General features: G+C 37.3%; 1 protein-coding gene across 28 annotated transcripts in view; it reads right to left on the bottom strand.

Annotated features, from left to right (window-relative positions):
* The window catches only part of DLG1 (discs large MAGUK scaffold protein 1), a 144922-nt gene that overhangs the window by 33432 nt on the left and 94480 nt on the right, over nucleotides 1-17010 (bottom strand). For all 28 annotated transcript variants that reach the window (XM_038146136.1, XM_038146134.1, XM_038146133.1 and 25 more), the window contains 7 exons: nucleotides 16768-16892; nucleotides 15511-15680; nucleotides 14853-14989; nucleotides 13290-13434; nucleotides 5449-5575; nucleotides 3565-3721; nucleotides 2379-2481 (listed from right to left, as the gene is read on the bottom strand). In XM_038146136.1, the coding sequence (XP_038002064.1) occupies nucleotides 2379-2481; nucleotides 3565-3721; nucleotides 5449-5575; nucleotides 13290-13434; nucleotides 14853-14989; nucleotides 15511-15680; nucleotides 16768-16892 (964 nt within the window). The remainder of the gene's footprint in view (nucleotides 1-2378; nucleotides 2482-3564; nucleotides 3722-5448; nucleotides 5576-13289; nucleotides 13435-14852; nucleotides 14990-15510; nucleotides 15681-16767; nucleotides 16893-17010) is intronic.

The raw sequence follows: 17010 nt of genomic DNA on the forward strand, positions 1-17010 counted from the left end.
TCCAACATTAGCTCCTGGCAAGCTGCAAGATAAAAGCCTGGAGTCTACAAGGAGAAAGCCTGAGGTCAAGTGAGTACAGTTGTGGAGTGCCTGATGTCTGAGCCACGTCTATAAACAGCAGAACACACTCACATTCCATGTTTGGCTTTTACCTGTCCCAAGGAGTGCTGGCAAGTTGCTGAAATTTAATTCAGTGGAGTAGAAAAACTTTTTAAGGCGCCCCTCAAATTTATTGAACACTCCTGGAAACTAAAGGAATGCCCAGAAAGACATTTTAAAGCATGTAATTACATCTGTTTTCACTCAATTCCATAACCAAGGAACATTGTGGAGATTTAAGGGAAAGAAAATTCAGCGGTTACATAATTTGAGCCCAAATTCAATAAAATCAATTTCATTCAGTCATAATAGCCTACCCCAAACCCAGTAATTATGAATTTAGTTACCATGGATTTGAAAAGAGAGACATGGAAAATTCAAGCCTTTGCATGAGAAGGGTTTTCCAGCAATTCATTTTTCTATAGCCTAACTCAGGCTTTCCTATGAGAGAACTGCTTGCAAAAATCCTCTTTTCCCAAAAACAGGAGGAGAAAGACAAATGGGAAATTTATGATGGGAAAATAGGAAATGTGATAGGATGTAAAAACATAAATTAGCATTCCCCACCACATCTATGAACACACAAACTGTCATATACAATAACAGGGAGTGAAGTGAGCCAGTCCCAAGTGTCTTCCAAATGCTCCTATCATGCTGAATCTCTTTACTCAGTTATAATAAACTCTGATGGATGTCTAGAATCTCCTTGATCTGTCCTAGCTGTCAGCATCTTTTCCAAAATCCTGCTGGATTCATAAATATAAATAAAATACATATGTAATACAAGCAGTTATAACTGATGCTCTCCATCTTTACGAAGGCATTTGAGAAACACCAATAATGAATAACAACTTGATGAATATTTTAATACTTGCAAACCTGCTTCCAAATGGCAGAAACAAAAAATGAGGATAATTATAAAAACACACACACATACACATTTATTGATAAAAAGTTGACAACACTGAAGAGCCAAGCAGAGGACAGACCAAATGTGTATCAACAGAAATATTTGACAATTCTAACACAAAGCCAAAGCAAATATTTCAGAACCAATGCTGACCTGTTCTTTTTAAAAGGCAGTCTAAGAGTGAGCACTGTTAGAAAATGAATCCTGGACCACAGCAATGTGCAGATGGAACACGTGACCAAGACACAGCCCCCTGAGACAATACAGGCATGGGCAACAAGGGCTGGCTGCAGGGATTTGACCAGGAAGCAGAAAAACCAATCATTTGGCCTTACTGTGAACACAGTTCCTGGGTTGGGGGAGAGATGTGATGTGGATGCAGGTGGTGGGATTGGGGAATGTGAAAGCTAATGCTTCTAACATTTGAGTAGGTCAGGATAGAAGAAAGATGACAGAAAAGAAGAAATAAAGAACAACTAAAGTGTGCTGCTGTCAGCCACCAAACAGATGAAGGCAGCAGTCCTGCTCCATGTCCAGTCCTGAAGGACACTGACACTTACCCCTTGGCAGTACTGCTAAAGGAAAGTTTCAAACAGACAAGTCTCTGCAAGGAAGATTCAGGGCTGGGCCAACTAATTTAGTAAAATCAGAGAAATTTGCTGATCATCACAGTTCATAAAACAACAAAAATATCTTAGTATTTGTAACACCAATAATAGATGAGTTTACAGACTCAAGCATTTCATTTTAGACTATTAAATTGTTAAAGTTTCAAATAGAGGCATTTGAAATGTGCTGCAGAAGTACAAGAGGACAAATATGTGTTTTGATGATATAGTGTTCTGCAGAACACACAAGGATGGTTAATCAGCATCAGTCTAATTTGGACCAGAAGAAACTGCTGGATAAATAGAAATAAGAGCTCAGTGTGAAACCAAGGAATGAAAACCTGATGGCCTCCTTAGGTCATCTGAATCAACACAACAAAGAAGGAATTAGTCTTCTATCTTCCTACTATTAAAGCATATAAAGTCACCATATTAAAGCATGAAGACAATTGGAAATACGAAACAATAGGGTATTTCTATTAAATTCTGGATTTACTGGATTGATTTTCATGTTATGACAGTGGCAATATTTACTGAAGAAACAGAAATTCTGCAATGGTGAAAGCAAGAAATGGAGCAAGCTACAGCAGCAACACTTGCAGATATTCCAATCTGGTCACTTGCAATTAGGCTAACATATATGTGACAACATCTTTTACATTTTTGTTTCAGAAGAGGTGTTTTCTGGAAGGACACTGTAGGTTATCTTTCTCTGAGTTTCAAGTTGTACAAGAGAACTAAATGTATAAAGCAGCCCTTACCTTCTGGACGGTACTGAGCTACAATAGTCACTGCCTGGCCTGCGTTCTTCAGGGCTGCTGCTGCCTGCTCATGGGTTGCTGCTTTTAGATCCACTCCATTTACCTACAAGTAATACAAAAAAGCCCTTCATCAAAATTAATGCTTGTGTTTATCACCACAGAACACACATCTGTGGGAAAAAAATTAACTGGATACAAACTAGTTTCCATGCCATGTGTATTTCCCCCGTTCCCAGCATTGCTCCTGAAATCAAAAGTCAATAAAATCCTCTCTCACATATACTCTTCTTAAGAATTACTGAGACTATCACAGTATATCACTCAGTGAATGGTCAATTTTCTTCTTGTTTAAGAGTGCTTTTTTTTTCTTTTTAAGGAGAAACAGAGAATGTTACTTTTCGTGATGGTTCAGGGACCGTCTTAGCCAAATAATGCCTACAGACCATGCTGTCACCACACCCAGTGACAGGCAACACCCTCTGTGAATCTGGCATTGTTTTCAATGCAGCAGATTTAAAAATAGCATCACCAAAAAAATGAAGCAGAAATGTGTGTTCCACATTTTAGACCAAGAGCAGTTTTCATAGCTCAAACTAAAATGAAGATGTGCTTTAATACCAGTTTTAGTAACAGCTGTTAAAAAGACATAATTCCTCTTAAATAACTCCCAAAATACAATGTAATTGCCCAAATAAATGTTTCTCTATAAATTAGGTAATTTCAGAAAGAAACACAAAATATTTATGACCTTCAATACTAATATAGAAGAAGCCCTTAGAGAGGTATGAGATGGAACTTTTTAAGACTAATAGGAGGTTCAGCAGCTACTCCAGGAAGTAAAGATCCAGTTTTAGACACTGCAGCCAAGTGTGTCCATCTCATTAGAAGGGTTATTTCTGAAACCTGTATTCTTTCAATTGAGACACACACAGCCCTCAGCTATGGGACTAAGATAAGTTAATGTCGTCACTGAACATCTCACAGAGGGAAGTGCTATTTTAATCAGGTTATAGATGAGAAGCTGAGGCAGACTAAAGTTCTTAAAGATAGTTTGGAAGTATATCTGTTCCATCATCTCAAATTTAGCTCAATTAATAACTTTTTTTGTATATCGTTAATTTGTATTATTATACAGGGAGGGGGAAACTTTTATTGTTGTTTAAGTAAAGGAAACAAAGAATCCTACAGAAATTATACGATCTCCTTTCCTAAGCTCTCCACTCAGGTCAGCTGGCCCTCCTGCGAGGATGAAAGAGATGAAAATTCCTTCTCCATCTTCTCCTCCAACAATGTTGAAACCAAGACCTGTTGATCCTCGATGTAGGACAACCTTTCTAGGTTCCCTGAAGGAAAAGAAAGGAATATGAAACCTTGGTCACTAGAAATGAGTAGAAATAAAATAAACCATTAGAAAAGCTCCTAGATGCGAAACAAAATCCCCTCCCTGTTGATATGCTACAATGCTACAATCCTATTCAGCACTAAATGTCATTACTATATATTTTCCATATTGTTCAAGAACATCAGTGTAGGTTGTGACATTCTCAGATACAATTTTCAATTTTAGCAAAGCTACTGCAATTGAAGAAGTTAAACTAAACCAAGTTGTAGCACTTTTTTTCATAGGATCCCCTCCTAACTTGAATGAGGGGAGGAAAGAAAAAATACTGATAAAGGCTGTCAAATTCTAATGCAGAAAGACTCCTTCCAAAAATCTATTATCTGCTACTTGATTTAACACAAGCAAAGCATAAATGATCTCAGAAAAAGACATTTCTAATAAAGCAGGGAAACTGTGCACTGCATTTCAAAAATCACTAGAGAGCACTAAAGAACAATTAATGGACATTAAGTATTTGGAGGTATCAATTATTAATTTACAGGATAAAGTAAGACGCTGCTTTTTTTCCAAAACAAAAATTATCATCTAGTCCAATCTCTAAAAGTCACTCCATTTTTGCACTAGCTATTAAATCATCATAAGGTCAATTTCTTAAATTTCACCTCCATCAACTATTATATTCATTTTTTCAGAGTATTATTCTATTACAAATAAATGACATTGTGAAAATCTCTGTACAAATTGCTCTGGATCACACCGATACAGTAACAAAAACAGAACAGAAAACAAAAAGATGCAGTATCTTTTAAAAGAACTCAATATTTATAAACCTCTTTTCGGAATGGAGAGAGTGTAACATGAGAACGTAAGTTAAAGAAAATGTCAACATTTTCTGAATAGGCCTTGCATTTTAGAAGAAATCTAAAAACTGCCTTTTACAGTAATTTAAAAGGAAAGCAATAAAACCGTAATGATATCAACAGAACAGAATCATTTTGGCTTATATGTCTACCTAACCCTAAGTTAAAAATCAGTACAAAGACATATCCTACCTTCTACTACACTAAAATCAATTCTCCAGTTTATTATGCCACTTAGGTTTCAATCCTGGGCGGACCCTGCCTTGGAATCTGAGTGACATTAGCCATATCAGATGATGGTGTGACACAGAGCTCAGCAACAGCATACTGAAAGTGCAGTGCAACATCCCTATACTCGCAGAACAGAAGGGCAACAAAATTACAAGCGTTTCCCTGTATCATCAATGATGAACAAAAGATTAATGCAATCTACTGAATCAGTGAAGAAATGAAAGGTCTGTTAATGGGAAAGGATTAAGAGCTCTCCAGCCCTTCTGGATTTAGAATCCATCAAAACAAACCCTTGTCTGTAGGGGCGCAGGGAGGACCCAAACACTGCTTGCTTTAAAATAAGAAAATCTCTGGTCTGCTCATATTACCATCCTAAAAATCTCTGTCAATGCATGCAGCATTTCCAGGGCTTTCTGCTTTTAATGCTAATCTTGGATTGATAAATAAAGTGTGTGTGTATATATATACACACATATAAATATACACAGTTTTATCCTTACAACAATATTTACAAGAGTTAAAAACTAACATCTATTTCTTGAAATAAAATATAGCTTTCCCTAGCATTTTGCCCAGCAACACATTTTGGAACTCCCCTGGTTAATCAACCTGACACTTAGCTTTGGTTGTTCATTACCTGGTGATCTCATCATCTCCAAGCATTCCCTTGGGAACTGGTGAATATCGACCTGGTGATGCTGGGGGCAGGGACTGCCCCAGGTAGGCAGATGGGCTGATATGGTTATCCACTGGCTGAGAATAAGCTTCACAAAGAGGGAAGGAAAACAATAAAAGACATTAGGAGAATAGCAAAAAAGAGCTGGAGGAAATGAAACAAAGGAGCGACCTCTTTTAAAAACAAACTATAGCAGTTGAAATGATATTTTATAAATATCACAGTTCTAAAATAGCATGTTAAATCTGTACATTCCCCAGTCTCCTCACTAAGTCAGTGAGCAAATTTTTCAGTTTCATTGTGTCTCGAATAAAACTTTTTAAAAAACATTCACTGTGGATAGTTGCAGCCCATAGGAACAGACTGGAGATTTATCTGTTTTAAAGCTGTCTTTTTAATTTGACTGAAGCAAAGTCTTAACTGAGCTACAACACACATACCAGAAGAAATTTTAGCATCATAATTATTACAATTGATAGAAATTGTAATTCTAGGAGATTCTAACACCAGGAGAATTGTTCCAGTAAATAATTAAGAAGGTGCATGATATTTCCAAGTGAGGCACATCACTTTTAAGCGCTCATTAAGGCATAGTCATACCCACCCTTTGCTATTGCAAACCATGTTATACAATTGGAAATCACTTTTTCCTGGTGTATGTGCTTCAGATTTTGGGGCTTAAACATGAAGGGTGGGGACTCTTCACAGATTCAGTATTATTAAAGCTGCCAGACTCTTTGCCCTTAGTTGCTGTATCTGATGGGGTAGCTGACCTTTCAGGATTTATACTAAACCCAAAGCTCTTTAACTGAACATACATGACACAGATTGATGAAGCAATCTGCACATTCTCCTTTTGTTTTTTTCCTTTTTAAGCCATTCTCAAAAAGTTTGGATCATATACAAACTTATCAAGAGTATTCTTGAGATATATATATATATATATATATATATATGTTAACACACACATACCACCCAATCTGGGCTGGATTGTGCCTATATTGTTCTAGATTCCTAGTAAACCTGTGTGCAGTAAATTCTTCACATGGCATCATACGCATCAGGTCAACACTGCCAACATTGCAGCAAGCATTAAAATCCACTATTAACAGCTTCAGCAGTTCAAAAGCACTGGCTGATAAAGGAATTCTGCTATTCAGACACACCAGCCCTCAGTTAGCTGATGAGACTGTGCAGAACTTCTGGAAATCATAATTCTGGACACATAAGAGGTTTCAGCAAAATTCAGAACTGAAGTGCAAGAGGTACCTGGTGCCCTTCTGTAACAAAGGCAGAAGGAAGCACCCTCACATTGCTTGGCTTCATGAAGTCTAAAGCAAAGAGAATGCTGCTTTTGCTAAAACCAAATGATCTACATAAGCATTCACATTACAGAACTCCCTAAAAATTAGGAGCTGCTCAACATGTGTGATTCCCAATACGGTTTTTTGGAACAGCAGCAACACACACATTGCACCTCCATCCTTGTACTCCCTGCAAGGATTTTATAGATCTCACCTTCTGTCTGTCCCAGTACAACACATAGTTTCTGTGCACTGCTAAGAGATTTGGACACCTAACTGTCTATTTCAAAACTTGGCGGTTTTTTAGTCACACTGGAATTTTAGCAACAGATTTTCACAATGATTACCAAACCACATTGCAATATTTGCTTTTCAGTTAAAAAAAAAATTGGTTTTAATACAACATTGTTATTGCCATGACACTGTATGCAGCTTTTTCTTAAAACAAAACCACACAAATACAGTTATTCTGTTTTTTCTCAGAAAATTTTAAAGCTAAAGCACAAAAAATTAAATGCAAGACATTATGAGCTCCTTTCCAACTACAGGAAAATGGGTGTTGATTAAAAAATCTGAACAACTGTTGCACAGTATAGCAGCTCTGTACATTCTGTCTCTGTACTAAATTATCTCATTGCACAAAATGAATTTGAAATTGCTTCTAACAAGCCAATGGTAGCCATAATGATGCATATTTTATAGGAAAAGATGAGATACTAATTCTATATTCATTGACTTACAGTACTTCTCATTTGATTGTTTTTCAGGTTCTTGTAGCTTATAACTGCACTGTGTTCAGAAACATACACAGCACCTATTACATGACCCTATTTTTAAAAGTTATTATCCTTTCACCCCATGACTAAAAGTCTGCTATTGATCAATATAACAGTTTATTATTTCAGACCTGTGGACAGTTCCACAACAGCACTGGCTGCATCCTTTCTGAAGTTTTACATGTGCTACTTGCCTGGAACAGTCTGGTCCTTTCTCAAGGCTGGTGCTCTCTGAGCTATGAAAGCAAACCTATACAGGGCACAAAGAGGCTCCTCTCTGTGGAGCTCCTGCACTAAACCATGCCTGCACCCTTCCTGAAACTGCTTCAGATGGAAATTATAGCTGAAGCATATTCATGAGGAACGTGACAGCAATAAAAGGCAAGCCATCAGTTTTTGAATCCTAAATGAGGTCTAAACTTCTATTTCCAGGTAAATATTATTACTGATGGAACTGATAAGGGAACTGTCTTTTGGATGAACAGAAAACTGCATGCGTAAAATCAACTTGCTTTGACAGGAAAAGTCAGACTCTGAAGAAGAAATTCCATTTCCAAATCCACCCTCTCCTTTACATAAGACAGTTCTACACAAAAAGCAAAACTGGAAGATGTCCTATTATCTGGAAATTGAGGACACCTACCACAAGTATCATCTCTAAAACGGGCAATAAAATGAAAACTTTATTTTCTTTTACTGTCATCACATATTCTTCTCTTCCTGTACTCTGGCCATTTAAGAAATGATAAGGCATCCATGTCTAGTGAAGAAACTGATTATTCCCTCCCTTCCAATATTTTATTTCTCAATGCAGGGTGGAAATACTGTAGCAACACACAAATACTTTGAAAATAATATAATATAATATAATATAAGCACAAAAATATTTGAAATTAATTAGGAGTCAAAAATGCATCACTGATAATATCTTCAAAGGAGACCTGTACTGGCAGCAGTTCTCTCTCTGAAAAATTATTTAGCCACTTTTCTGACTCTGATATTCTACTTCATGCACTTCACAGGTAATGTTGGTGTTTTAAACAGCAACTACTACACCTTCTTAGTAATATTTCAACTGAATAACTTTAAAAGAATTTATAAGAACAAATTACTGGATATTTGTTCCTGGAATCATTAAATGACCACCATTTATGCATAGATGAGGAAGGCAGTTTACACTCCTGCTGATCTGTGACCCCTCCAGCAGGCTAAAGCTGGGATTATCACACACAGCAGCTGAGCCCCAATGCTCTGGCCACAGGACCACCCCACCACAGTGCTGCTGCTCCTCTGCATACAATAAACAAGGGAGAGGGACTTCTGTTGCATTTCCATATGTTCTATACTTCTATATAAATGAAGTTCATTTTTCAGCCTGACAGAGAGTGGAGAACAGCACTCAGAGGGCAATGTGCTCTGTTAGAACAATCTTTCCAAATTGCATTCTTCTTGAGTCAGAAAATGCAGAGCACTGTAAAGGAACTGGTTAGCCAGGCAATCCACACCTCAAGAGCTAAAAGATAAATCTCACAGAAGCAATAGAAACAGGCACAGCAATCAACTATTCCAGGTCAATGGCCAAGCTTTCATCACCCAGACAAATCCCAGTCTCTAAAGCAACAGCAAACAACCATAAGCTTTTTTTTCCCCCCATGTTCATTCCCTGCTGAATCTCTGGTCTCAAACAGCCCCAACTCTTCTCTAACAAGATTTTCAACATTAACTTCACCCACAGGCAGCTGGAAGCCATTCACTCACTCTGATAAATATCAAACAACAGAAGTCAATTTCAGCCCCAGGTGCACAATGTTGGCACAACATCTGTACTCTTCCCAATAATACTGCCATAAATCAGAATCTCAGAAACCTCCTTTTCAAACATCCCTTGATTCTAAGGCACTAACCCCAAGGAAATATCAAATAATTTAATTATATATATGGATACTAACTTATTTGGTCCTTTCATATGAGCCATCAGACCATCTGACAAGGCCACACGACTGTGCAGCTGATACTCCTACTACAGGAGTGCTAAAAGAAATCAGATTTTGCACAAAACCTAGAACCTGAAATTTGTTCTTGGACAGTTCTTTAATATCCTTAGCTCTGCATTTTAAATTCTCATCACCAGGGCAAGTGAGGCAGCCCTATAACTAAACAAGACCAGTCCAGAGGGAAAATCTTAAAGACAAACCAAATTCTGAATTTGGACTTTTGAATTAATTGCCAAGTTCACAGAAGTTAGCACAGTGAGCAATCTATGGCATGTTCTGCATAGTACCAAGTACTGTGCACTGTGCTTTTAGATATTTCTGACAGAATGAGAATTAAAAAAAAACAAAAAAAAAAGAAAAAATCAAAAAAAACACCAAAACAGAACAGTCAAAAAACCCAAACAAACTAAAAGGAAAAAAAAAACCAAACCAGAAATAAAATAAACAAACAAAAAACCCTCCCAAGGGTTCTGTAAGTGAGCAGTTCACATATAATAGAGGTTCTACCTTAACATCACTTGTAGTAGACATGTTCACAGGGAGCCTCTGGGCACATCTTACTTCTCCTTTGTGGTAGGACTGAACTCCAATGAACCTGGCTAAAAGGATTCTCATGGACAGAAATAGGAAGGAGGATTGCAAATACATGTCTCAGAACAGCTGCAGATGAGTAGGTGAAGAAAGAAGTCTGGTAACTGTTTCAACACTGACTCACAATCCAGGTGATCCTAGAAAATACCTCTTTAATATCTGGTAAAAGCACTTCAGAATCCCCAATCTAAAGGTCTTGAGCCCTGTATCACTCTGCTAAATGCATATAAAATACTACATACAGGTGCCACCATTTTTTGGCAAGAGTTCTATCTAAGTGAGCAGCTTCTTGCAGAAAGCAGTCTTTCTGGTTGCAAAGGCAGAATCAGCCTTTGAGGAGATTGAGGTCTCACTTTGAGATTCCTACTGAAAATGTGCAAATGCTGAGAGGCACTGGAAAAGCTTTTGTTGTGCCCTGTATTGAAAAAATGGCATTTAGCAGCTCACAAACACACAGTTGTTCTTCATAAGTGAAAGACTGAGAAAAAGACTAAACTGATTTCCTGCAATTAAGTCATTAAACACCTCAGCAAGACCTTTAGGTCTGCTTTGGGTTCAAAATTCCAGCAGTAGGTTCAGTCTCCTCACCAGCTGCAGTAACAGCCAGCTGCACTTTGAAGCTCATGGAGCCTTGAGTAGAAAAGGCTTTCCTGTTGTAAGGAAAAGACACAGACTGAAGTTTCATCAAAGAACCCAGCACTTTGCAGAGGAATGTTCTTTGGTCTACCAGAAACAGTGAAAAACACAGTATCCTCAGATAGAGAACTCAAGGGAACTGTAGCTAAATGAAATAAAACTCAGAAAATCTACTCAAAAGTACAGACAGCCCACAAACCTTGTCAAGGGTCACTAAAGGATAAAGACAGAGAGACAAGATGCCTGGGATCTGAGAAAAACTTCCATGACTTTTTTTTTTCAGAAATACTTGAGTTGGAGGAGAAAGGTTCCCAGAAGCAGCTGCTGGAGCTTGAGGTACATGACAAGGTCAGGAGTCTGGCTTTTCTGGTCTCAGTAAAAGGATAGGAATACATTTGCCACAAAGGATGGGCTGCACAGAATGCCACCATCTCTCAAATCACCCTTAGAGGGAGAGCAAACAGAGAGAAACTCTGGAGGAAGGATGGCAATGGGACAAAGGGAGCCTACATGTGTGAGCAGGCCATTTATCTCTGGTAATGGATGTGACACCAAGTCACACTCACTGAGAAATCAAGGACTCATGGCAAGATGGCAGAGGACATCCTCATGGCAGTCATGTGGGATTACCCTTGACAGAACCTCCCTGACCTGTCCAGCCACTGTACCAACACACAAAAGCACAAAAATACTTTGAAATTAATTAGGAGTCAAAAACAGACAGAACCTCCCTGACCTGTCCAGCCACTGGACATGGTGAGAAGGTACTCTTGAAGACAGCACTCTCTTATGGATCCGTGTTATGATGAAATTGCCTTCAATGAACTGAGCCACCAGTTCATCCACCATTTGAGAGAAATTAGTATCTCTGCATGACAAGAGGTCCAACAACCAACAGCCACTTTTGCCACTGTCATTGATTTATTAACACTGGGCAAATTACCAGGAATCAGCTCCTTCTCTGCCTTCCTCTCCTTAAACTTTTGTCTTTGACCCCACAAAAGATTAACAAAGTAAATATTCCAATGATTGAGTCAAGGTGCAGCAGTAAGAGATGAGACAGTTCAATGTTTGTCACATCCCAATCCACAGCAGTGTAAAGGCATTACTGCAACATTACCAGGAACACTAGGTAAACACCAGATTTCTCTTTTCCAAAATATATTAATTCCAGGTGAAATGTATGAAAAGACCAGTTATATGGAGAGAGAACAGGAAGTCTACCTTCCAAGGAAACAGTGGGAAAGGTTATTAAACAAACTAGATACAGTAAGGGAAAAGGCTGCTCTCTAACCATAATATATATGAGTAGAAAACTGGGGAAGAATCAGTGGAGGCTGAAAATTAAATATGTCAAAGAATGGAGCCTTCCAGAGCATCCCTCTAATAACACAGTGGAGATAAAACCTAATTACCTTCAAATTGTAATTCAATCAGCTTATAAATAGATTTTAAGATACTGTAGCTATTGCCAATAAATGATGGGCTTATAAGGTACTTCAGTCTTTGTTGTGCTGCACTTTAGTTGTTGTTCTTTTTATACTGTTTCCAATTACATCTGTCAGTCCCAAAGTGTTCCTTTTTTCCACATGAAGTAGTACCTAAACAGATCAGCGCTACATATCAGTTGCACATATCTAATGGCAGGAAACAAAGTAATACCTAAAATAAGTCCTAGAACCACTTCATGTGACAACATGAGTAAAAGTGGTCATCCAGAAAAATCAGTCTAGTCAGTCTTGGAAAGACACAGTTATTTCATTATCTTCCCTTTCTCAACAACTAAATTGTAATAACCCTCTTAAGTATACTCACCTCAAATATTTCTTTACATTGTAGTTCAACCCTGAACTTTCTGGATTTGTATGTTTGACTTTGAAAGTACTCTTGTCAGTAGTACCCTTATGTCAACAAGAAATTCTTGTAACTACTTTTTAATACAGCATTCACTGGTTTTCCACTCAAATTGTCAATAATTATGTCAAAACTGAAGTCAGATTTCAAATAAGTTAACATGGAATTTTTAACACATTCACAGGCAGGCAACAGAGCAAGAACTCCCCATCCTCCCAGTTTATTCAAGTATATGGAAGTTCAAGCAAAACCAGGAAAACCATCAGAGCATCACCAACCTCTTTAGTTTACAGGACACCAAACACCCTCACAGTGCATTGCTTTCTACTCTTCACACCCCAAGAGAATGAGACACTTGTTCTCTCCCCTTTTACTCATCAGCAAGTGAAGAGTAACACTGAGTCTCTAGGACTGGGCCATGACAGCCACAAAAACACACCTGGAACCCTGCTGCTGCTGTCTTTGCAGTATACAAGCTATTGGATTGTTGTTGTTCTGTAGAGTATATAATTTTCCTCATTAATCAACTTATTTCAGATTTTTGCCTCATATAATTTTTTTAAGCTTGCAACAATTAAAATACTAATGAAATATGTTAATGCCTTAAAGGGAAAATTCATTAAAGCAGAAAGATAAGATGAACTTACAGTTTGTGATGTCAGGAGGAGCATAACTGTCATTCATGAACATGCTGGTGGGTTTTGCAACCTTCAGATAAACAAAGTCAGATGTGTTTTTTAAGGCAGTCACTGCTTCTTCATGAGTAACTTCTTCTAAGCAAACACTGTTGACCTGAAGAGAAAAACAAGCATTCTTAACCCAGAAAAATGAAGAGTTTTCATAGGACACTCACTGAAGGCTGTTGGAACACTGGCACTGAGAGTCTTTATTAGGATTCACGTGCCACAGACATACCTGGTTAATGAAATTATATAAGAGATGCCTTGTTAAGTATGAGAAGGACAAGTATTCCTATCAAAGATTATTATAAACTGTATTGACCACAACATTGAAAAGGAGGCACAGATGATTTTGGGGAGCTAATGGGACAAATAGGATTCTCAAAATGTACTAATTGTGCACACTTATACAGCGTGTTACTGCAAGCATTACATTGAGAGAAGATCGTTCTAATAAGAATAAACCTCACATCAACTTGTCATGACATAATTATGTTCTAGACCTTATAACAGGACAATATATTCTGGCATGATGTCAAAAAGCAGGGATCAAAACTTGAGAAGGTCCCAGAATAACTGATTTACATGCCAAGTAACAAGAGCTAGTTCAACTACAAACAGCAACTATTTTAAGCTATAGCTATTAGAGTGAAACACTAGCACTTCCATTTAAAAAAATCCCTTATTGTGAAAGGGAAGAAACTTCTGCAGATAATTCCAGGCAACAAAGGAAATAAAGCTTGTACTGAACTGAACCCAAGGAGCTAAAGACACTTTCATCATTTAACTTCATGTGTAAGAACAACTAGGCTTTGCCAATTGTTAATTGTGGGGGGAAAACTCTGTTCCTTGCATCTGTATTCTTTAAGTTTCCTACAAGTTTTCTAAAAGCCTTTTGTTGATATCTTTTTAATAGACTTTAATTGCTACCACTCTTAAAGACTGAAAGTCATTTTACAGTATTTGGTAATTCCAGTACAAGTTAAACACAGAGACAGAAAGTTACGTTCTGCAATGTATTTTCTATCTGGACAAAAAATTTGTGGATTGAATTTCAGGAAGTTGAAAGGTGCTTTTTACTTTGTGCATAGAAAAATCCAACTTTGAAGTTATTTTAAGCTTTTAAAAAAATAACAACACCATTCAAAATCATTAAAAACATTGAAATGCAATATAAGCAGCAGCTTCACTACAGGCTGGCTAAAGGCTGGCCAGCCACCAGTACAAGGAGTTCCATTCTATGCTTCTATTTTCAGAAGAGAAACAATCCCATTGTACATTTGTTTACAATTCTGTCACTCAGACCCCAGAAAAATAATAGCAGGCATCAGAAATAAACATGCTGATTTATACAGGTTTTGCATGGAACATTGGGCTGAGGAATAGATTTCAGATTTCCTGATGAGATGGTGTTGAATGATGCAGATTTAATTTTATCACTGATTTCCAGGCAGCTTAACCACAAATTGAATCATGCCCCTATTGAGCCTAAAAGTGAATGGCCATTAAAACAATGCAGCTCTTACTTACAGCTAAAAGTTTGTCTCCAATCTGAAGTTTGCCATCTTTATGTGCTGCCCCGCCTTCGATGATTTTGGTTACATAAATGCTGTTGTCCCCAGGTATATGCTGATTTCCTACACCACCAGCAATACTGAAACCAAGACCTGCTTGAAGATAAAGGCATTACTCAAGAAACCCTTTTTGCAGTCATTGGATTTAAATTCTTACATAAATAATTACACTCCTTATATAATACAAATTTATATAATCAGGGTCTGGTTGAAGTAATTCTGATGTCTTTTCAAGTGAACTCCATAATTTTCTAAAAAATAAAGCTCTAGAAAAGACATAACACTTACACAATTCTGAAAACCAAAAGCTAGATCATTTACCTCATGCTTTGTGAAGTATGGGCACAGCAGAGCTATAAGCATCACCATGCTATAGCATCTATGTATTTATAGCCATATTGCCCAGTAATAATTTCCCTAAATTATTTTTAATCTCTCAAACATCCTTACTAGGTAATCCAATTAAGTATTTTACTCCCATTTCAATGTACTTAAAAATTACTAGATACAATCAGAAACATTTTTATCATTGAAAAGAAAACTCGGCATTCTGCAAGAACAGTTCCAATTCTATACTTTTAATGAAACAGAAACTTTATAGATTTCCAACATACCTTTGGGGCCTTTCACAAGTTTGATTTCCACTATTTTTTCTGTGACTGGTTTTCTTCTTTTGACATACAATCGTACAATTGATCCCGCTTCTTTCAACGCTTCCACGGCTTTGCTGTGTGTCACATCCCGAACATCCACCTCATTTACTCGCAGGATACAATCGTTGACCCTGGAGACAGCAAGTCATGCTCAGCTCTTGTGTTACAGCAGAGTGCACACATCAGCAGCCTCATATTTTATCTATCTTACACTAGCATACAACTCAACACATTAAAATACAGATTTATCTCCCAAATTCTACTCATTCAAGACAACGTTCTAAAATTAATTATTAGTGCTTAAAAATAAATCAAGGATCACTAGAAAATATTTAAGAGGAATATTTAATTCATGGCTGAAGAGGGCACCTTATAATATGTACCTTATTTTGACAGTGTTTTGAACAGATGTTTGTCAAAATTACCTTTTGTTTACAGCTATAAAACAAATTTTAAAAAATCAAAACCTAGAAGGCACACAATGAAAACATACTAGTTTTAAGCCATGATATGAACAAGTCAATCTCGCTTTTCACAAGCAGTTTAAGTGCTGGCCTTCCAGTCCATTTAACATGTTGCTGCAGTAACACTGAGCCCTCATTACACTAAGTGCAACACCAGGCCCACCTGTCACCGTGTCCTGCCAGATGTACCTCTGACAATGGCCAACAAGCTAAAATGAAGCCTTGAACTAAGCTCATTAGGACTAAAACCTATAATACATCAGGTATTTGCACATGAAATGACAGGCCAAGTTCTTGGCAACAAAAGAGGAAAAAAAATAGTCCTACAAACCAAGTGGATGGCTATCTTTGGAAAGTTAAGACACTGAATTATTACCAAACATAAAAAAGGGTTGTTAATAAACTCAGCTATCTTGTGGATCAGAAAATCCACATATGGGTAACCAAGAGTTACCCATCCTACCTTTCTAAGCATTTTTTTCAATTAAGGACTATGAAATATATGGCATAATAAATTTATACTACAGAGCAGAAAAAGTTCACTTAATTTTCCTAAACTGCAAATATTATTACTTTGGGACTCACATATTGATCCGCTCAAACATTCTTCATTACTTACAAAACACTTCTGTAAGGAAAACCCATTTAACATTTAATGCAGGAGGACAAAACTATTAAAAGTAACAAAATTTTCTATCCACTTTTTAAAGTACAATAACAGCACTTAGTAACCCAAGACAGAATTTCATCCTACCGTAATCTTCCATCCTGTGCAGCTGCACCCCCAGCTATAATTTTTGTAATGAAAATACTTGCATCATCCCCAATATGTGGGTTGTCTGTACCACCTGCAATGCTAAAGCCAAGTCCTGAATTTCCCTAAAGACAGAGGATGAAAAAAATTAGCACACTTATATTTGGTGGAAAAGGTATGCTGGTGTATTTGATAGACTATAGAACCAAATCTACATAATTTTCACTGAAAATAAAAATATTC

The sequence above is a fragment of the Motacilla alba genome, chromosome 9 (assembly GCF_015832195.1).
Source record: "Motacilla alba alba isolate MOTALB_02 chromosome 9, Motacilla_alba_V1.0_pri, whole genome shotgun sequence".
Taxonomy (NCBI): Eukaryota; Metazoa; Chordata; class Aves; order Passeriformes; family Motacillidae; genus Motacilla; species Motacilla alba.